Below are 20,692 nucleotides of genomic sequence, written 5' to 3'. Positions count from 1 at the left end.
ACACGAGTCCCTCTTTCTGCTTTTCTCCAGGTGGAGGGGAAGCCGTCCCCTTCCAGGGGGAGCCCGGAAACGGGCGCGGAACCCAAAGAGAAGCTGCTGAAAGGAGAGAGCTCTCTCCAGAGGGTGCAGAGCATTCCCGGTAACGCTGTCTGCTGCGACTGCGGCCTGGCAGACCCCCGGTGGGCCAGCATCAACCTGGGCATCACGCTGTGCATCGAGTGCTCTGGCATCCACAGGTGGGCAGGCCGGCCAGGCTGGGCAGCTCAAGCCCCACACCAGGGAGGGAGGGAGGGAGGGAGGGAGGGAGGGCACAGTGCCCACCCTGGCTGATTTCAGGCTCATTCTCCCTTTTTTCTTCTGCTTAGGAGCCTGGGTGTCCATTTCTCCAAAGTCCGCTCCTTGACGCTTGACTCCTGGGAGCCAGAGCTGCTCAAGGTATTTGCCCAGCAGGTTGGGGCAGAAGAGAGCTGCGAGGAAGCCCTCCTCCTCCTCCTCCTCCTGCACTTTGGGACCTGGGGGCAGCCCCTGGGGCCACATGGGCCTGGGAAGGGAAGAGAAGTTCAGGGGCTGTCTCCGGGGGCAGAGGGGCGACCATCCTGCACAGGGTCCTATGGGTGGCAGGGAACATAATATTCACTTGTAAAAAATTCCACCAGGCAGGGTAACATTTGCATACTTCAGAGTTGAAATCGTGCTGTTGACATGAAATGCGATGGGTCCTTTTTCTTTAAATACTTGGGAATTGGTTGAACAATTTATTTTGTAAAAATTCACTGCTTGATTGCAGGAAAAAATCATCAGAGTGGAATCCGTGGTGTTTGCATTAAGCCACTGCCATTTTGGGGGTGGCACAGAAGACTTCATCACACCTGTAAGGCAGACCAGGCCTTTCTGGTACAGAATCGCCTGTGCCCATTGCGGTCAGTGGCCTTGAGGGCGCAAAGGGGCTTCCGGTTTCAGTGAGCCCCCCTCCCTCCTGTGTCTGGTCTTCTCCATCCAGCCAATGGGAAGGAGGCAGGCTGTGCCCACGGCGGCTGACGGGTGCTACCCCCCCCCCCGAACCTGGGCCGGTTTCTGCCTTTGACCAATGAGGTGCCATTTAAGGGCAAAGGTGACCCTGAGCAGGTGCTGCCCTTCCTTTCAACTCTCCCTTCATTTCGCTTGCAGCTGATGTGTGAATTGGGAAATGAGGTCATCAACAGGGTATATGAAGCAAATGTGGAGAAGATGGGTGTCAAGAAGCCTCAGCCTGGAGGCCAGAGGTAGGCGGTGGGATCGCAGGATGGTAGACTTGGAAGGGACCACAAGGGGCATCCAGTCCAACCAACCCCTTGCCCAACGTGGGGCTGGAAGCCACAGCCCTCAGATTAAGAGTCCCATGCTCTGCCAACTGAGCTGCCCCAGAGCTTTGGCTTTCTTGCCCCAGAGCTCAGCCTTGCAGTCAGGGGGGCAGCGGGGTGGGGGGTGGGGAGCCCATTTGCCTCTCAAGGGCCTCGTTCCTGGGGGTGGGCAGGAAATGGGAGGTCCAGTGGGCGAGGCCATCATCCCCTTCCCCTTTCCTACTCAGGAAGCTGCCAGGGAAGAGAGAGGGCAGAACTGGGTGCCTGTAGAGTGGGGGGGGGGCTTCTTCCGCCTTCCCAACTGACTCAGCAGTTTATGGCTTCTCTCTGCCCCCTCCCCAATATGAAATCAGTTCTTGGGCAGCAGGTTCTCCACCTCCTGCTGTAAATATTCTGCATTAATCTGCAGCTCCTAAAAAACAGCAACCACAATGCAAATTTAGATGTGGATTTTTAACATGTTTTTCAAAAACAACAACACACACATTCCTAAATTCTTCCAGGTATAGGGTGGCATATAAATTCAGCTAATAATAATAATAATAATAATAATAATAATAATAAATCCCCTTTGTAGTAAATATGCATTTTAAAACATGTTTTGTTATCTTTTGGGGGCCCAAATATTTGGTGCAATGCAAAATTCAGTGCAGTGCAAAATCTGAGGGAGGAACTTCATTCCGACCCCCGTTCTTATTCTGAGAGATGCAAGATTGATTTGTTTGGGGATTTGCAAGGAGTGGTGTCCTGCAGCCTCCTCCCTGCGCCCCTGCAAGGCAGGCCAGGAGGTGCTGCAGAACACAGACACCCCCCGCCCCCCCCCCCGCGGAGACACACAGCCCTGTCTGCTCATCTGGCCTCTTCCCCTTGCGCAGGCAGGAGAGGGAGGAGTACATTCGCGCCAAGTACGTGGAGAAGAGGTTTGTGGAGAGGTGTCCTGGTGCCTCTGCTGCCTCCGGAGGGAAACCTCGCCCTCGGAGCCAGGGGCCTCAAAGGCACAGCGGCAGCCCGGAGGGGAGAGCCGAGGAAGAGGAGGCCCCCCCAACAGCCAAGGAGCAAATGGCGGCAGCTCTGAGAGGTAGGGGCCCCTTCCGCCGATGGGCCGCGAGAGGCTCAGTGGGAGGAACCAGAACTCTCCTCCTTCCTCTGCCCCCTCTTCTGGCTTCCATCCCTCCAGGAAATAAGAAACAGAGTCCGGATCATGTGGACGTTCTGCCTTTGCTCTTGAGCTGCCTCCCGAGGGAGAGGGAGGCAGTGGAAAGCCTTGCTGGGGGGCAGGCCTGGCTCTGGGGTGGAAGGGGAGCACTGGGGCTCCTAGCAATAGTGGGGGGGGGGGAGAGCCTTGTGAAGACCCAGGTGGGTGCATCATGGCAAAGTGTGGTGGCCAAGGGGTTTCAGGCGGGCTCTGGCACTGCTGCGGAAAGGGCCGGGGGGCGAATGTGGGGAGAGATGGACAAGGGGCAGTCAGGAATTCTTCTAGGTTTGCGCAAGGCTGGATGAAGCTTAGAGAGGTCCTGTTTCCTGCAGAAGCTGCCTGGGTGTCGTTCTGGGAGGGCTGTTGTGCCTCTGCTGCCCACCCTGTACTAACTGGCTGCTTCTCCTCCCTCTCCTCCTCCTCTTCCTCCTCCTTTCCTTCCTTTTTTCCTTCCTCCTGCCTGCTGGGCTCTGCTTTGCTAACTTGCATGCCCCCAGGGGTTGGTGTCAGTAGTGACGAGGTGAGGCGGGAATCCCTGTTCTGCCCCGATGAGCTAGATTCACTCTTCTCCTACTTTGATACTGCCTCAAAGCTGCGGAGTAGTAAGTACCTCTCTCTCTCTCTCTCTCTCTCTCTCTCTCTCTCTCTCTCTCTCTCTCTCTCTCCCCCTCTCTTTCTCTCTCTCCCTCTCTTTCTCTCTCTCCCTCTCTTTCTCTCTTTCCCTCCCTCTGAGCTGTCCCTGTGCCTCTTTCTCACCTGCCCAGTGTCCTGCTTGGCGCTTCCCTTTGCCTGTCCTTCACCTGCTTGTTGTGTACACCTTGGAAGGGAACCTGAGAACATAGATGAGCCTGCAGGATCAGGCCAGTGGCCCCTCGAGTCCAGCATCCTCTTCTCACAGGGGCCGACCAGCAGTCTGTGGGAAACCAGCAAGCGGATCTGAGTGCAAAAGCAGCTCCCCCCCCCCCCCGCAGAATCCAGAAGCATCGCTGCCTCCAGCTGTGGAAGCAGAGTTGAGCCCCCGGCTAGGAACCTTTGCTAGCCCTCCTCTTTTAAGCCATCTAGATGGGTTACTACCTCCTGTGGGAGGGAGTTTCCACAGTTCCGCTATGTTCTGGGTGGAAAAGGGCTTACTTTTCTCTATCCTGAATCTTCCAAGATTCTTCTTCTCATTGATTGCCCACAATCTCTGTTACGAGAGAGGAAGGAATTTTTTCCTCCATTCTCTCTCATGCAATGGATAATTCTACAAACTTCCATCATTTCCCCCCCTTACTCGCCCTTTCTCTAAACTGGAAAGTGCTGCAACCGTTCTTCACAGGGGAGTCCTGCCACCCTTCCTTGTTTTGGCTGCCCTTTTCTGAAGGGGAGACGGAGCCTGAGAGCCGTGGGGCTTCCAGGACAGTGCTTGTTTTTCCACCCGGGTTTGGGAGGCGAGAGCCCGCTGGGGTGCTTGTGCCATGCTGCTCTGTGGGCGTCTCATGGCCGTGCTGCTTCTTCCCACAGTGCGCAGCAACGACAGCGGCTTCCAGCACAGCAGGGAGCAGCTGGCCTCCGCCGTCTCAGCCAGCACCTTGTATGAGCCAGGTGGGTTTTGCGGGTGGAGCGCCAGTCTAGGCAGCCTGGCATGGCCAAACCATTGTCTCTCCCCTCCCCGCTGTGTCCCAAAGGTCATGTTCCCTGTCCGCCACCTCCAATCCGGACCCCAGGGGTCTGCAATCCTAGAAGTGTAGAGTTGCCACCACGAAGGTCACCCAGTCCAACCCCCTGCAATGCCAGGATCAAAGGAGCATGGGGAACTATAATAATAATAATAATAATTTATTATTTGTACCCCGCCCATCTGGTTGGGTTTCCCCAGCCACTCTGGGCGGCTTCCAACAAAGATAAAAGATACACTGAAATGTCACATATTAAAAACTTCCCTGAACAGGGCTGCCTTCAGATGTCTTCTGAATGTCAGGTAGATGTTTATCACTTTGACATCTGATGGGAGGGCGTTCCACAGGGCGGGCGCCACTACCGAGAAGGCCCTCTGCCTGGTTCCCTGTAACCTGGACTCTCGCAGTGAGGGAACCGCCAGAAGGCCCTCGGAGCTGGACCTCAGTGTCCGGGCAGAACGATGGGGGGAGGAGACGCTCCTTCAGATATACTGGACTGAGGCCGTTTAGGGCTTTAAAGGTCAGCACCAACACTTTGAATTGTGCTCGGAAACGTACTGGGAGCCAATGTAGGTCTTTCAAGACCGGTGTTATATGGTCTCGGCGGCCGCTCCCAGTCACCAGTCTAGCTGCCGCATTCTGGATTAGTTGTAGTTTCCGGGTCACCTTCAAAGGTAGCCCCACGTAGAGCGCATTGCAGTAGTCCAAGCGGGAGATAACCAGAGCATGTACCACTCTGGCGAGACAGTCCGCGGGCAGGTAGGGTCTCAGCCTGCGTACCAGATGGAGCTGGTACACAGCTGCCCTGGATAGAGATTTGACCTGTGCCTCCATGGACAGCTGTGAGTCCAAAATGACTCCCAGGCTGCGCACCTGGTCCTTCAGGGGCACAGTTACCCCATTCAGGACCAGGGAATCCTCCACACCTGCCCGCCTCCTGTCCCCCCAAAACAGTACTTCTGTCTTGTCAGGATTCAACCTCAATCTGTTAGCCGCCATCCATCCTCCAACCGCTTCCAGACACTCACACAGGACCTTCACCGCCTTCACTGGTTCTGATTTAAAAGAGAGGTAGAGCTGGGTATCATCTGCATACTGATGAACACCCAGCCCAAACCTCCTGATGATCTCTCCCAGTGGCTGCATGTAGATGTTGAAAAGCATGGGGGAGAGGACAGAACCCTGAGGCACCCCACAAGTGAGAGCCCAGGGGTCTGAACACTCATCCCCCACCACCACTTTCTGAACACGGCCCAGGAGGAAGGAGCGGAACCACTGTATGACAGTGCCCCCAGCTCCCAGCCCCTCAAGACGGTCCAGAAGGATGTTATGGTCGATTGTATCAAAGGCCGCTGAGAGATCCAGCAGAACTAGGAAACAGCTTTCACCTTTGTCCCTAGCCCGCCGGAGATCATCAACCAGTGCGACCAAGGCAGTTTCAGTCCCATGATGAGGCCTGAATCCCGGTTGGAAGGGATCCAAATGGTCCGCTTTTTCCAGGCGTGCCTGGAGTTGTTCAGCAACCACTCGCTCAATCACCTTGCCCAAGAATGGAAGGTTTGAGACTGGGCGATAATTGGCCATCGTGGCCGCATCTAAAAATGGTTTTTTAAGAAGCGGTTTAATAACCGCCTCTTTCAGCGGGTCTGGGAAGGCTCCCTCACAGAGGGAAGCATTCACCACCCTGCAGAGCCCATCGCCCAGCCCTTCCCGGCTTGCTTTTATTAGCCAGGATGGGCAAGGATCCAGGAGACAGGTGGTTGGCTTCACTCGTCCAAGCAGCCTGTCCACATCCTCGGAGGTAACACATTGGAATTGATCCCACGCAACTTGACTAGACAGGACTCTAGCACTCTCCCGCCCTGGCCCCGCTCCCACGGTGGAGTCTACTTCTTCCCGAATCTGAGCGATTTTATCTGCAAAAAACTTTGCAAAATCATTGCAGGAGAACATGTTATGCAGGAGAACTGACGTTATTTGCCTATTTTGTGCCCTTCTGTTTGCCCTTTTGGAGCCCTTCACAATCTCTCTGTTTCAACCGCCCTGAACAATTTAGCGTCACCAGCAAACCTGGCCCCCTGCCTGCTTACCCCTCTCACTAGATCCTTTATGAACAATTTAGAATAAGCCCAGGTCCCAGTCCCGATCCTTGGGGGACTCCACTTTCTCCCTTTGGATTCCTACTCTCTGCTTCCTGAAACTCAAGCCACGAGAGGACCTCTCCTCTTCTTCCTCGTCTTCTAAGCTTCCTCGGGAGTCTGGGGTGCTTTGTCCAAAGCCTTTTGAAAGTCCACCGGATCTCCTCTCTCTCTGAAGGGTGTTTGGGGAGTCACGCCTCCTTCTCCCCCCTCCCTTTCCAGAGGCTGAAAGGCCTGAGGCTGCTGCTTCCCGAGACGCCCGGCCAGATGTTCCGGGGCTGCAGCTGTACTTGGCCTCCTTCCAGAAGAGCCTTCCTGGCATGGCCGAGGCGCTGGCGCACGGGGCGGACGTCAACTGGGTCAATGCAGCAGAGGGCAGGTCCACGCCACTGATCCAGGCCGTCCTGGGGGTGAGCCTTGCTTTCTCCGGCCCCACAGTGCCAGGCGGAGGTGGAGAGCCAGGGGGCGGGTCTGAGGCCTTCTTTGGGCTCCCAGCTCAGCTGTGGTCTTCTCCGCAGGGCTCCTTGGTCACTTGTGAATTCCTGCTCCAGAACGGGGCCAACGTGAACCTCCGGGACGCCAAGGGCAGGGGCCCCCTCCACCATGCCACCATCTTGGGGCACACCGGGTAGGTGTGCTTCTCGTTGCCCTTCTTGGTGGGGGTGGGGAGGAAGGGCCTTGAGGAGCCTCTGCATGGTGCTCATTGGGAAGGGGCCTTTTCTGTGGTGGCCCCCCATCCGTTTGTGGGATGCTCTCCCCCTTCGCTGCATCTCTTTTTCTCCCAAGCCTTTGGCTAATTAAACAATCTGCATTTTAAACTGAGGGAGAGGCCGTATTTTTTGTTTCTTTGTTACTATGTTGTGTCTTTATATTGTAAACTGCCCAGTGATCCTTGGATGAAGGGCAGCGTAGAAATTTAATGAACAATGACAATTAATGAATTAGCAGAGTAAGGGGGGATGGCCGGGCCTGGAGGAGAGCAAGGCGGGATCCTGCTTTGTGGGAGAAGAGATGGCAGGCATGCAGCTGCCGGGTGACCTTGGGCCAGTCCCACTTCTCTGAAGTCTCTCAGCCCCACTCACCTCACAGAGGGAGGGAGGGAAAGGAGATTGTGCGCTGCTTGGAGACTCCTTCGGGTAGTGATAAAGCGGGATATCAAATCCAAACTCCTCTTCCTCCTCTTCTTTGCAGGCAGGTGTGTTTGTTCCTGAAACGGGGCGCCAACCAACATGCCACGGACGAGGAAGGGAAGGACCCCCTGAGTGTGGCCATTGAAGCTGCCAACGCGGATATAGTGACGCTGTGAGTAAGGCTGGGCCCCTCCCCCCCCCCCAGCTGGCACCCCAGGGCAGAGCTGCTCTGTCAGACCACAAAGCCTGTCAGCTCAGAGTGGGGCACAGTGGCCGGGGGGGGGGGTCAGAGTGGGGATGGAAGAGCTCAGAGGGGCTGCCTCCCGGGCGGGTGGTGGGTGCTGCAAGAGCACCCACTTCAGGTTCCGCCCCACCTCACCCTGTGCCCTCTTCCCTCTCCTCCCCACAGGCTGCGCTTAGCCAGGATGAACGAGGAGATGCGGGAATCTGAGGGACTCTACGGCCAGCCAGGTCAACCTTCCAGTAACCCCACTGAGATGCAATACCGGAAGTGCATCCAGGAGTTCATTAGCCTGCAGCTGGACGAGGCCTGAGCGGAGCCCTTGCTGGTCTGGTGGGAGGGGTTACCTGCCCCCCCCCCCCGGCACTCTGCTGCACCCAGAGCAGAGCCGGGAACGGCCCCTGCCTCTCTCCCCAGGAGAGACCCTGAGCGGGCAGCCGCCTCCTGCTCCAGCAGCCGCTTCTCCGCTTCCCTCCCCCACGGGGCGCCAAGGCCCACACAGCCCCTTTTGGCACAGCCCAGTCCAGAGAATTGCGGGGGGGGGGGCACGGTTTGGCCACACTGCCAAGCCAGCCTTCCCCTGCTTCATAATCACACCGGAGAGTTGAGGGGATGGGCTGTGAAAGCCCCGTCCAGCAAGTATATTTCATGGGGGGGCATTGGCTACTGTATGTGCTCTTCAGAGAATTGGGGGAGGGTGGAGAGATGGCAGCAGCCTGGGCAGGATCAGGCCCGTTGCCAGGAGGAATCAGCTCAGAGCATTCCAGGAACCTGGGCCAAGAAAAGTCAAATTCCGTCCCTGTCTAATTCTGCCTCCAAGTCCGCCTGCCTCTGCCTCCCTTGCGCTGCTTTTGCTGGCTGCCCTGAGCATTTGGGTCGCCTCGTGGGTGAGGAGCTGACAATCAAAAGCAAGGGAGGGCTTCAGTTGCTCAGGGAGCTCAGAGCTGCCCTTCCAGGGCCTGGCAGGAGCAGGAGAAGCTGGGTTTCCCTTCCCTCTTGCAAAGGTAGATGATAACAAGTAGCCCAGGAGGGCAGAAATGGAGTTCCCCACCAGAGGCCCTCTTCTCTCGGTGGCCACTGCAAGAGTGCGGGGCTGGGCTGCCCAGAAACACAGCTGGAGGCCAGCCTGGCCGTCCAAGCCCCCTGCCCTGGCTGAGTCCTGGCTCTGCCCTCCTCCCTGAAGAGGGGGCTCTGGCAGCTGTCCTCCTGCTGCCCTCCCCGGGGACTCCTTCCCTGCCTGGCAAGTGCTGGTGCCCCCGTCTAACTCTTCCCTCCTGGACAAGCCTCGCTGGCAGATCCATAGTCCCTGGGGGGGGGGGGTTGGCACAGAGGGTGCCCTCCCAGGTAGCCGCTTCGGTGCATAAAGTGACGAGCACACATTGCAGCTGGGGGCGGAGCGAGCCGCCAATGGCGGACATTCAGCGCACCGCCCGCCTACGACTGCCAAATGTCACCCCCCTTAGCGAAGACACCTGGGGCGTCCTCCCCCACTGCACTCCCCATCCTCCGCCCCTGGGAGCCTCCAGCACCCGCTTCTCTCCCCGGTTGGTGCCTTTTCAGTTGGGTTTGGAGAGTCAGGGCTGGAGAGCGGCGAGTCATTTTGCACTATTAATGCACACAGGTCCTTTGAATGTGTCTGGCTACTGATCCTCGAATGCAGCACAGTGTGAAATTCAAGGGCACTTTATGTTTCCTCTGTGTTCATACGGGAGTTTCTGTTTCTCGAGTGGCCAAAACCTGAACCCAAAGAGAATGTCCCCCGAAACAGCTTCTGCTGGGCAGCGTAGCTTTACCCATCCAGGAGCAGCAGCACTGTCTGTCTCAGAGACGCTGCGCCTTGAATGTTACCAAAGAGCACCCAGGGGTGCCTTTGGTGGGGCAAGTCTTGCCAATGAGGCCTGGGCCCCTGGGAGGTCTTTCCCCAGGCCCACTTCAGACCACGTAGCACAAATGCCCACAGCAGCTCCTGTTTTCCTTGGGGGAAACTGGCAAAGGGGGTGCCCAGTCCCCAGAGAAGCCGCTGCCGGCCCTCCTGGCCCCCCCTGGCTTGTGCCTGCCCCCCCCCCCCCCGACTCTCCTGGGGCCGACTTGAATGTACTGCCAGCCTGCTCTGGCCCCAGTGGCAGTCAAGGCAATTTCAGGGCAGGCCAGGAAGGAGAAAGGGCTGGGCCCTCCCCGCCAAAGCCAGGCGGCCAGAAGAGACTGCTCCACCCCACGCACAAGAATCCCAGGTCTTCCCTGGCTCCTGCTCCTGGCGCCACCTCCACTCCCCATTCCCTTGCTCAGCGCTTGGGGTCAATTTGGGAGTGCTCCTCTTGCCTGGGGTTGTGGGAAGCTGCTTTTTTCTCCTTCCTTCCTTCCTTCCTTCCTTCCTTCCTTCCAGCATCTTTTGTTTCTCTAACATTGAGCTTCCTCTCTCTGGCTGCCTTTGAGGTTCTCTCCTCAGGTAGAGTCTGTTTCTCAGTTGCTTTTCCAGGGCTTGGGAGCAGATGCAGGGCGGCTTTTCTTGGTGGAGAAACGGGACCCATGAACCCCCTTGTGGGACGGGCATTGCTTTGCCACCTTGAGCACATTGGGAGTCACAGCCGGGCAGGGTTTCTGAAGACTTGCGGAAGCCCTTCTGGGCTGGAGTATTATGGTCTGGGAGGACCAGAGTCCTAACTAAAAGCACCCTCAAGTGGTGAGGCTCTGGAGGGGACGGGGGAGGCCTCAGCGCCTGAGCCCACTTGGGGGAACCACTTTGCAAATGAAGTTTGCAGTGCAAGTTTTAGGCAAGCAGCAGGATGCTGGTTTTTTGGGGTGTTGGAGTAGTAGGAGATGCTCCCGGTGGGAATGCTACCCAGCTGATGCCTTGGATGCTCAGCCACCGGGATGCTTTTCTTGGGAGGGGCAGCAGGTGGCTGGGCTGCTCTGCCGCCCCGTTCACTGAAAGCGCAATTCTCCAATGCCATTTCCCCTCCCTCTTCCTCTTGCAGGAGACGAAACCTACCAGGACATCTTTCGAGACTTCTCACAAATGGCGTCCAATAACCCGGAGAAGCTAAACCGCTTTCATCCGTCAGATGTGCAGAAGCCCTGAAGGCTCCGGGGCTGGGGGGAGACCAAGACTACCCCCCCCCTGTCTCCTCCTTGAAAGCTCACCCCTCCTTTTTATACATAAACACTGCTTTGAGTAATAGATGCTGTTTGCAGTTTGTTAGCAGTTGTGTCACCGGGAAAATGCAACCAGAGTGGCTGGGGAGGAAGGGAAGCTGCGTGTAGATATGCTGAGCGGGGGGGGGGGGCGGTCTGCAGGAATCTCTTCCCACCTGGATCTCCCCCACCCCACCCCTTTTTGAGCTGCCTTCCCTCCTTGGGTGGGGCTGCTTGCAGACAGCAGGGAAGAGCTTGTCTTATTTATGTCCTTCACAAGATTTATGTATCACTTGGCTGAAATGAAACTGCAAAGCAGTTTTCTCTTGTATCTTCCCTGATGGTAACTTTCTCCCCCCCCCCCCCCAATCATCTGTGTCCTCAAACTGCCCTTGTAGCCTCCCTCTAGGGGGCAGCATTTCCCAGCCAAGAGCAGCTTGTGGGACCATCTAAGGCTTGCAACTACTGACCGTGGTACCTCAACATTGGAATGGTGGAGACTCTGGCCAAGTCACTGGGCTCAATCTGCCCCCAGCATGTTCTAACAACCACTTTTAAAAATGCCTGCCCTGGGAAAACTGGTGGAATATATTAGTAAAGATTTTATTTTTTTAAAAAACCCAGCTTTTGACAAAGCTGAGCTTACAAAGAGGAAAGGTCCTGTTATGGGTCAGGAACTGGTTTTGCAAGAAGAGAAAGAATATGGGGAATTCTCCAAATGGAGAAAGTGGAGGATCGGGATTAGGACCTGTGCTTTCTAAATGGTTCCAAAAGGATCTAGAGTCAGGGGTGAGCAGGAGGGGGCCAAGTTTGCTGGTGATGCTAAATTGTTCAGGGTGGTTGAAAAAGATATTGTGAAGAGCTCCGAAAGGACTTCTCCAAACGTAGCGAAGGGGCTGCAACATGGCAAGTGCAATTCAGTGAAAACAAGTGTAAAGCGATGCATGTCAGGACACACAAAAAATCACATACATGCTCTTGGAGTCTGAACTGGCAGTGACTGACCAGGAACGAGACCTCAGGACCACAGTGGACAGTGCCATGAAGATCCCGACCCCCTGTGCAGTGGCTGTGAAACAGGCAAATTCCGTGCTAGCGATCATTAGGAAAGGATCTCAAAACTGCCCATCTCATAATGCTATTGTTATACAAATTATGGTGTGGCCACGTTTGAGATGCCAGGTACGGTTCTGGTTGCCTCACCTGAAAAAGGATATTGTAGAGTTGGAAAAGGTTCAGAAAAGAGTAACCAAAATCATCAAGGGGGTGGAACCCACACCCCATGGAGAAGTGTTGCAGTGTCCGGAAGTTTTTTAAGAGAAAGTGGAAAGAGATTTGGACATCCAATGAACCTGAATATTGGAAGATTCAGGACAGAGAACAGACAGTCCTTCACACAGCATAGAGTTAAATTCTGGAACTCCCTCCCTAGGAGGCAGTGAGGGCCACCATTGGGTGACTTTAAAAGAGGACAAATTCATGGAGAGCGAGGCTAGGAGAGGAGAATGCTCTTGTGCCAACCGGGTCCCGTCTGTGGGCTTCTCAGGTATCCGTGATGTAGAGGCAGGGGCTCCACAGCAGCCGCCCAGAACCTCCTGTTTTGCCTCTGGGCTGTTGCCCCCACACCCTCCCGGCAGAGCATCTCGGGGCCTGACGGGCTGCCTCCCCCCCCCCCCCCGGCGAAGGGGGCCCTGCAGTGGCCGCGGCTCCTGCTCGTTGCCGCCTTGTCTCCTTCCACCGGAGGCTGGCTCGGGCTACAGGGGGGCCCTTCTTCGCTTGGCAGAGGCCCCCGGGCCAGAGCTCTCCAGGAGGCAGAGGGCCTCCCGCTCGGCAACTGGACCGAGGCAGCCCAGGCTCACCTTCCCCCGGGGTAAACGAGGAGAGATAGTGTCTGTTGGATCGGGCCAAGCCCCCCCCCCCCCCCCGCCCCGCATCCTGCTCTCGCAGCGGTGGCACAGCTGGATGCGAGCGCAAGAGCAGCTAGCAGCCCTCCTTCCCTCCCTCCATTAATTCTCCCGGTCCTCTTTTAAAGGCATCCCGGGGGTGTTAAATCTGCGTGGGGACCCTTCGGAGAAGAAGTCCTGTCTTTGGTCCGCCCTGGGTGTTTCCCCGCTCATCTCCGCGGCTTTTCCGCCGGGAGCCCCTCTGCCGCCTCCTGCTGCGCTGCCGGGTCCGCCTCTTCTGGTCCTCCTCCTCCGCCTCTTCCGCCGCCGCCGCCGCCGAGCATGGCGCGTCTGGCCGGGTCTCCGGCGTCGCTGCTGCTGCGGCCCCCTCCGTGCGCGCTGGCGGCGGCGGCGGCGCTGGCCGTGCTGTGCGCCCTCTACTACGCGCGCTCGCCCGCCTCGCCGGAGCCCCGCGCGCCCCCGCCGCCGCCGCCCGCCTCCGCCTCGGTGGGGGAGAGCAAGGCCAAGGCGGGCGAGGAGCTGCTGGCCGCGGCGGGGGCGGCGGGGGCGGCGGGCGAGGCCGAGCTGCACGTGCTGCTGCTGCTGGCCAAGGCGGAGCGCAAGGCGGCGCTGCGATCCAAGGCCGAGGCGGCGCTGCGCTCGCTGGCGCGCTTCGCCAAGCTGGGCCCGCGCCAGGCCCTCGTGCTGCACCTGCTCAGCGACGCGCCCAGCCGCCCCGTCGGGAAGGCCGTCCTCCGCGAGGCGCTGCGCAGCGCCCAGTTCCAGCACAAGGTGCGCCCAAGTCCCTTGGCTCCCGGCCGGGGCTTTCCCCGACGCGCGTCCCTCCCCGTGACGCTGCTTCTCCCGCTTCCCGCAGGTGGTCTTCCACGACGTGGACGTGGTGGCCCAGAAGCTGCTTCCCCTGGTCGAGGCCATGCAGAAGCTCTTCAGCGCCGGCGCCGGAACCTACTATGGCGACGCCCTCTTCTTCCTCTCGCTGGCCATGCACCGCGTCCTGCCCAAAGGTCAGCAGGCAGGTGGGCGGCAGCACCCCCCCTCCCTGCGCCTCCCTGGCATCTTTGGCGCTTCCGCATGCCTGGCGCTTGGGGTCCAGGGGGTGAGCTCGGCCAGGGTGGCAGCGCCAGGGGAGATGGCCAAAGTCGGACTGAGTAGCCTGGCCTGGCTGTGCCCACAGCCGCTGCCAGAGGAGGGGGAGGGGTGGCATACAATGCGCCTCTCTCTGTGTCTTTCACCTAACAAGGAAAGTGTTCCATGTTGCCTCCCCCCTACCACAGGCAGCAGAAAACCCAGTCCCAGAATGCACCACAAAGACTGCCCCCCCTTTCATCTCAGTGCAGCAGGGAGAGGGGAGAAGGTGCAATATACAGTTACTGAGCCCCCGTGACCCACCCCTGCCCCCTATCTGACTGCCAGGTATGATATTGGTCCCTGGCCTCTTCCTCTGGGTGGGGGCTGAATGAAGCCTGGGGGGGGGTGGAAGCTGTGCCTGGGGAGGACCAGCAGGGAAGGTGCTTCAGAGGCCCCTCGTTGCCCCTCCCCCACAGAGATTTCGCGGATCATCCAGGTGGACCTTGATGTGGAGTACAGGACCAACATCCGGGAACTCTTTGAAGAGTTTGACAACTTCCCGGAAGGGGCCGTGATTGGCATCGTCCACGAGATGCAGCCCGTCTATCGGTAGGTGCCAGCAGTGGGTGCTCCGGAGGGGGGGGGGGTTACTTGGGATCCTAGCAGAAGCTGCACATGGGCACAAGGGGGTGCTCAGAGGTGGCTTCCCAGAATCCCCCCCCCCCCACGCTCAGGCCAGAAAATCTGTGGGGAAAGTGTGCTCTTGGGGTGGAGATTGGGGGCCCACAGTGTGAAACTCAACAGGAGCTCACTTTTTGGGTGGGGGGCGGTTGTCAATTTGCTGCTTACAAACACCTGGTAGGACAAGGGACACATGTAGCAAGGGGGGCAGGCCTGGGGGGGCACTGCTGCTGTCACCTGGAGCCTGGGAGGAAGGGGGTCAGCTCCGCCCTCCCATCTCCTCTGCTGGCTGGGGAGTGGGGCTCCTCTCCAGATGTTTCCTTCCTTTGCTCTTGCCAGCTGTTTGTACGCAGCTCTTGCCAGCAGGGGCCTGGGATGGGGCTGGTCGTGCTCATCCCCCCCCCCCCCGACTTTCCTTCCTGACTTTGTTTGGAAGAGACAGGAGGACTCTGGCCGCCTCGGCTGTCCCTGCAAAGGAGAACTAGACACATTCAGGTCTGTCCATGACTCCGGCCCCACAGCCTCCGCTCTGCCCTTCACAGTCAGAGGCAGCAATGCTTCTGAATCCCAGCTGCAGAAACGGCAGGAGGGCAGAGCTGCTCTTGGGTTCGGATCCTGATTGCGAGTTTTCTAATAGAAGCAGAACAGGATGCTGGAGTGGACGGGCCCCTGGCCTAATCCTGCAGGGCTCTGACTTGCCTTTCCTCTTGTGCAGGCACCTCTTCTGGCAGTACCGCCAGGAGCACCCGGGGACCAAGGTGGGGGAGCCCCCGCCGGACGGCCTCCCCGGCTTCAACAGCGGGGTCCTCCTCCTGAACCTGGAGGCCATGCGCCACTCGGAGCTCTACAACCGCCTGCTGGAGCCGGGCGCCGCCCAGCGCCTGGCGGACCAGTTCCACTTCCGGGGCCACCTGGGCGACCAGGACTTCTTCACGCTGGTGGGCATGGCTCACCCGGAGCTCTTCCACGTCCTCGACTGCACCTGGAACCGGCAGCTCTGCTCCTGGTGGCGTGAGCACGGCTACCGCGACGTCTTTGACCACTACTTCCGCTGCGACGGCCACGTCCGGATCTACCACGGCAACTGCAACACGCCCATCCCCCAGGAATAGCCCCTGGCTGGCCAGGGGGAGCTTGGGGGCGGCAGCTGTGCTGTGGTCACTGCAGGGCTCTCGCCATGTCTCTTTGGGGGGGGGGGTCCATCAAGGGGAGGTTGCTCCCTTTCCCTTGCGCACAACTGGGGTCTACCTGGGAGGAATCCTCATGGGCCTTGCAGGAAGGATGCGGAGCTGAATGCCTTCTGCCACCAGCCAGCGATTGTTGTTTTGGGACCCAGACACTGCAGGGAGAGGGAGGCGAGCCCAAGGCCTCTCTGGGGCTGAGACCTCCTGCTGGACATTTCCCTGGCAGCTCCCTGGGGGACTGTGAACGTTTCCCCCTTGACTGCAGAGTGCGGCCATCCACGTTCCGATCTTGGCTGCAGCACACGTGCCCAGCAAGGCAGCAGGATCGTGGCCCCTGGACCAAGAACAGCTTCTTGTGGACCAAGCCTGGATTCTGCAGCGATCCATTGGCCCCCAGTTCCACTAGAGCGCTCAGCCCCGGCCTTCCTCACCAACATCCTTTTGGGCGGTGGTGAAAAGGCCCTGCTGCCCTTTGGGCCGAGGGGAGACTGTGGGGCTGGGAGGCCTTGTCCAGGGGGTGATGGTGTGGTGGTTCTTCTTCTGCTGTCAGGCAGTGGGGCAGGGGGTGAGACCTGAGGGAGAAGGAGAGGGTGCCGGGAGTCTTTTGTCCCTTCTGCAGGAGCAGAATAAAATGCATTCCAACAGGCCCAGCATGTCTCTCACCTCTGGGGAAAGTGGGGTGGAAGGAGAGGGGTCTGCAGCCGGGAAGCGAAATGGCTTGCTGGAAGTCAGACCAGCTGCCACCTGACGTGGCTTCCAGGCCTCTTGGATCAGGAATGGAAAGCTGTGCAAACAGAGGGAAGTAGAACGCAAAGTCCCCCAAGGAACAGGATTGGGGCCTGCGCTTCTTAAACTTGTTCATAAAGGATCTTGTCCATACTTGGGTTTCCTGCTGTTTTTGGACTACAGCTCCCATCATCCCCAGCTTGCAGGACCAGTGGACAGGGGTTATGGGAATGGTAGCCTGAAAACAGCTGGAGACCCAAGTTTGGGAAACACTGGACTAGAGCAGGGAGGGGGCCAGGTTTGCTGGTGACACTAAATTGATCAGGGTGGTTAAAACAAAAAGAGATTGTGAAGAGCTCCAAAAGGATCTCTCCAGGCGTAGTGAGGGGGCTGCAACATGGCAAGTGCAATTCAGTGGAAACGAGCGTAAAGTGTTGCAGGTTCCCACAGAAAATGTTGATTTCACGTACACACTTGTGGGGCCTGAACTCGTGGTGAAGACCAGGAGTGGGTCCTCTGGGTTGGAGCAGAGAGAGAACAATAGAGATGTTGGGCCCATGTGTGACAGCCGTGAAAAAGGCAAATTCCACACTAGGGATCATCAGGAAAGGAATTGAAAACAAAACTACTGACATGCTATTTACAAATCAGTGGTGTGTCTGCATTTGGAATCCTGTGTCCAGTTCTGGTCGCCTCACCTCAAAAAGGATATCGTGGAGCAGGAAAAAGTTCAGAAAAAAGCAACAGAAATGACCAAGGGAACAGAGTGACCGTCCTTTGCCCCCATGGGGAAAGGTTGAAAAATTTGGGACTCTTTAGAGAAAAGGTGAGTAAAAGGAGACATGATAAAAGCGTGACACAGGTTGCCTGGCATAGAGAAAGTAGGTGAAGAAAAGTGTTTCTTTCCGTGGTTTCCAGCAACTGGTAGAAGCACTGGTGCCCCTGCTGTGCAGTCAGAAGCAGAGCCTTCGTCCTTCTAGGAGCCATCAATAGCCCTCCTCTCCATGAATTTTTCTGATCCTCTTTTAAAGCCTTCTAGGTTGGTAGCCATGGATCAGGGCTTCCTGGGGGTGTGAGTCCCACAAGTTAACTCTGCAAAGGAGAGCTTCCTTTCTGTTCTGAATCTTCCAGGATTCGGCTGTTATTTACTTATTTAGCCCTTCACACAAAGGTCCCAGAGCAGGTGAACAGCATTAAAAGAAATCGAAAACAGCTTCCACTCACTTGGATGTCCATGGATTTTGGTGTCATAAGAGAGCAGGAGAAAACTTTTCTCCCTCCGCTTTCTACATGCCAGGCATAATTTCACATCCTCCTTTCCCCTTGCCTCTTCCTCTCCTTTACTCTAAACCTAAAAAGCCCCCAAGCTGAATCCGGACCCTTTCCTCTAGGTCGAGGGACGTCTCTCCATCCCTGGGTCCTTTGCTTTGCCCTTCTCAGAACCTCCTCCAGAGGGCGCTGCTCCCGTTCTCACAACCCACGAGGCAAATTCGCCTTTTTAGCCGCCTCTGCAGGCAGCGTCGGCAGCGTCGGGGAAAGCAATTGGCACCTCGATGCGGAATACTTGAAGCAGCAGCCCGGGCGCGCGGGCGAGCCTGCTCCGTCCTGGCCGGCTGCAGCCTTGCAGCAGGATCCCCCATTAGCTGGCGTTGGGCTGGTGCCAAAGCGGCCTCTGGGTGTTGAGCAGGACAGGGATCGGGGCCAAACACAAAGCGGGAGTTTGACGCTGGTGGCGAGGAGAGCCTTCCTCGGGGTCTGGCGTCGCAGCTGCAGCAGGAGGCCGCCCATCTCCGCTCTGCCGGCTTTAGGGACCAAATGAGGGCGAAACAAGCAGAGTCGTGGAATGGGAGGGAAGCCAAGGATCATCTAGTCCAGCCCCCGCCATCCAGGATTCTCAACTAAAGCCTCCATGGCAGGCGACCTGACGAGGCGAGAGAGCGGCTCGCCAGACGTGCTGCCTGAGGACGCGGGTCTTCCAGGAGCCCCTGCCTCGCTCTGTGCAAAAATGCTTCTTTAGGGCCCTCCAGGTCTCGCCCCTCGTGCCTGACCATTGGTCCTGCTGGCTGGCGCTGGAGGGAGCCGTCTTGGTGCGTTGGTTACCCCAGCAGCAAGTGGGTTCCTACATAAAATATTGTTGGGGTGCAGGATCCGGACGCTGTTCTGCACCGGTGGCAAGGGGGCGGGGTGTTTCAGCTCCACACCCCCTGGGACTGAGTCCTCCCCTCCCCGGTGCCCTCCTGGCTCCCAGCTGCCAGCCTAGCCTCATGGGCGGGGAGAATGGGAGTTCGAGTCCAGCCCAAGGCCCTTTACCAGGACAGCAGGAAAGAGGGCAGCTTCAGGACTACGACAGAGAACATGGGAAGCCCTTGGCCCGTTTCTCCGCCACGGAGCAGCAGAAGACCCCGGAGGAAGACAGACGACCAGCCCTGAACTGGAACTGAACAAGCGGCTAGTGGCACGCAGGATCTCTGCGCCATCCCGGCGGAGGAGCAGCGCCCCGCCCCGCCACGTCCCAATTCCCAGCCAGATGCTTCTGTTGTGGAAAGTGGCAGGTGCCCGCGGGAGGCTGTGCCAAGGCTGCCCTGGGCAGGATCCGGAGGGGTCTTTCCCCTGGGTGCTTGGCTGGCAGCTCGGGCGCAGCGGGGGTCAGTGCGGCTGCCTGGCTGGGACTGAGTCAAGCACAGCCCGCTTGCGCCGCTGGAGCCAAGGCACCCGTCCTGCAATGACAGCTCGCCCAGGAGGGCGCGCCTGTCTGTCACCCGCCCCTCCCCGGCTTGCACTTGCGCGATATTTTTAGCCCGGGCGCTTCTGGAGAGCGGCCAGGTCCCGCAGAGCCGCCTGCCTGGTTTCCTCTTCCTGCAGGTTCCAGATCGGCAGGAAGTCGCGGGGGGCGGAGCTGAGCCCCACGAAAGCCTTGCGCGATGGGGAGAGAGATAACTGGTCTGGCTCTGCCACACGTTATGGGGAAGCGGAGGGCGCATTTCCCCCCTCCCCTGTGGGGCTCCGGCCTCCCTTGGCAAGGTGCAGCTCCTGGCGCTGCCCCCGTGGCTCTGCAGAACCAACGTCGACCCCACAATGTATGGGGCAGAGAGGAGGAGAGAGAGCCCCCCCCCCGTTCAAGGCATATGAGAAGCCCCTTCGTCCCCCCGTTTGTCGCAGCAACGGGTCTCGCTGCAAACTTAGTCTTTAAGGTGTTGCGAGGGAGCGAGAGAAAAGCTTTTCTCCGTCCGCTTTCTCCGGGCCATGAGCAAGGCTATTCACCTCGAGCGCTGCGGCTGCGCCCTTTCCTCAGAAGGGAGTCGCTCCGACCCCTCCATCCCTCGGACTGCCATTCTCGTTTCCCAACCTGCCGCATCCTTTTTGAGGCGAGGCGACCAGAACTGGACGCACAACTTAGCTGCGGTCGCGCCATGGAGCTGTGCGCGAGATGGGCAGTTTTTTTCCAGCTGTTCCTGGCGCGCAGGTTGCCTGCTTTCAGGGCCCCGACACAAACACCAGGGTGGCATCTTGCCCAAGGCCTCCACCGGGACCCCCAGAGGCCTCTGAGCCAGGCTGGGGGGTGGTGCCAGGGGCCCCCCCTTTCTCGGCCTGCCTCTGCCCTTTCATCCCTCTCTATGAGCCTCATCCTGCCCAGGATAAATCTGCCGGCTGGAAAGGAAGCTCTGGCCGCCTCTGCTGCCCACAGCAGCGGGGGGGGGGGGGGGAGGCGGTTGCCTGTTGCTGCTGCGAGACACAGCTCCCCTCGCCACCCTCCCGCAAAGGGCAGAGCCCCCTCCCCGCCAGTCCCGCTGACGTGGCTCCCCAGGGTGCCATCGGGGGGCCTGGCTCTTGACATTTCCCGCTGCGCTCAAAATAGCTTTGCTGGAGCAGCTGCTCGGGCGGCATCCGAGCCCCCCGCCCGCTAGAGAATGTGAGGCGCCCCAAGGCGGCTGCTCTGGCCTGGCGGGATGCAAAGCCTTTGCAAGTCCCCGCGACCCCCGGAGAGGAACGAGAGGGAGCAGCAGCGGCAAGCTCAGGCCTGCGCGCGCGGGTCCGCCAGCTTCGCTTTCCTCGCCTGCCTGCCCGCCCCATTTCCAGGGGGGCATCGCGACCTGCACCCCCTTCCCAGGCCGCGAGAACAGACGCCACTCAGAGGACGCTTGTTTCGTAGGTTGATCTGTGAAATGGGCACCTCGCCGCCTTCCCACCAAGGGCGCTTCAGGTGGCAAAGGGCAGGAATAGACTCTATAGGGAAACTCAGCAGCGAAGGGGCGCGCGGGCTTGCGGCAGAGCAGGATCCTGACCCTGCTGCGTGT

At 58.6% G+C, this 20,692-nt stretch overlaps 2 protein-coding genes across 10 annotated transcripts in view; both read left to right on the top strand.

Moving 5' to 3' along the window:
* ACAP2 (ArfGAP with coiled-coil, ankyrin repeat and PH domains 2) overlaps window positions 1-10,878 on the top strand; it is a 31,343-nt gene extending 20,465 nt beyond the window's left edge. For 3 of the 9 annotated variants that reach the window (XM_083739391.1, XM_083739390.1, XM_083739394.1), the window contains 11 exons: window positions 31-236; window positions 366-435; window positions 1,168-1,262; window positions 2,216-2,418; window positions 3,033-3,137; window positions 4,039-4,119; window positions 6,554-6,741; window positions 6,850-6,959; window positions 7,523-7,633; window positions 7,871-7,932; window positions 10,678-10,878. In XM_083739391.1, the coding sequence (XP_083595517.1) occupies window positions 31-236; window positions 366-435; window positions 1,168-1,262; window positions 2,216-2,418; window positions 3,033-3,137; window positions 4,039-4,119; window positions 6,554-6,741; window positions 6,850-6,959; window positions 7,523-7,633; window positions 7,871-7,932; window positions 10,678-10,781 (1,335 nt within the window). In that variant the 3' untranslated portion in view covers window positions 10,782-10,878. The remainder of the gene's footprint in view (window positions 1-30; window positions 237-365; window positions 436-1,167; window positions 1,263-2,215; window positions 2,419-3,032; window positions 3,138-4,038; window positions 4,120-6,553; window positions 6,742-6,849; window positions 6,960-7,522; window positions 7,634-7,870; window positions 7,933-10,677) is intronic. The other 6 variants (XM_083739393.1, XM_083739392.1, XM_083739397.1 and 3 more) reach the window with 2 other exon arrangements.
* A 2,169-nt stretch (window positions 10,879-13,047) lies between these two features.
* On the top strand, window positions 13,048-16,317 carry XXYLT1 (xyloside xylosyltransferase 1). Its single transcript, XM_083739844.1, has 4 exons — window positions 13,048-13,509; window positions 13,595-13,742; window positions 14,283-14,415; window positions 15,203-16,317. The coding sequence occupies exons 1-4, from the start codon at window positions 13,060-13,062 to the stop codon at window positions 15,597-15,599; spliced, it is 1,128 nt and encodes a 375-aa protein (XP_083595970.1). The 5' UTR covers window positions 13,048-13,059; the 3' UTR covers window positions 15,600-16,317.
* The last annotated feature ends 4,375 nt before the right edge of the window (window positions 16,318-20,692 follow it).

The sequence above is a fragment of the Podarcis gaigeae genome (genome assembly GCF_964106915.1).
Source record: "Podarcis gaigeae genome assembly, chromosome: 5".
Classification (NCBI taxonomy): domain Eukaryota; kingdom Metazoa; phylum Chordata; class Lepidosauria; order Squamata; family Lacertidae; genus Podarcis; species Podarcis gaigeae.
This window is presented reverse-complemented; position numbering and strand designations above follow the sequence as displayed.

Excerpts from the sequence above, each read along its gene's own strand:
- XXYLT1 (XM_083739844.1), top strand. The coding sequence starts at position 13,060 with ATGGCGCGTCTGGCCGGGTCTCCGGCGTCGCTGCTGCTGCGGCCCCCT. Across the intron at positions 13,510-13,594 it reads GCGCCCAGTTCCAGCACAAG|GTGGTCTTCCACGACGTGGA; the intron begins GTGCGCCCAAGT and ends CGCTTCCCGCAG. Across the intron at positions 13,743-14,282 it reads GCACCGCGTCCTGCCCAAAG|AGATTTCGCGGATCATCCAG; the intron begins GTCAGCAGGCAG and ends CCTCCCCCACAG.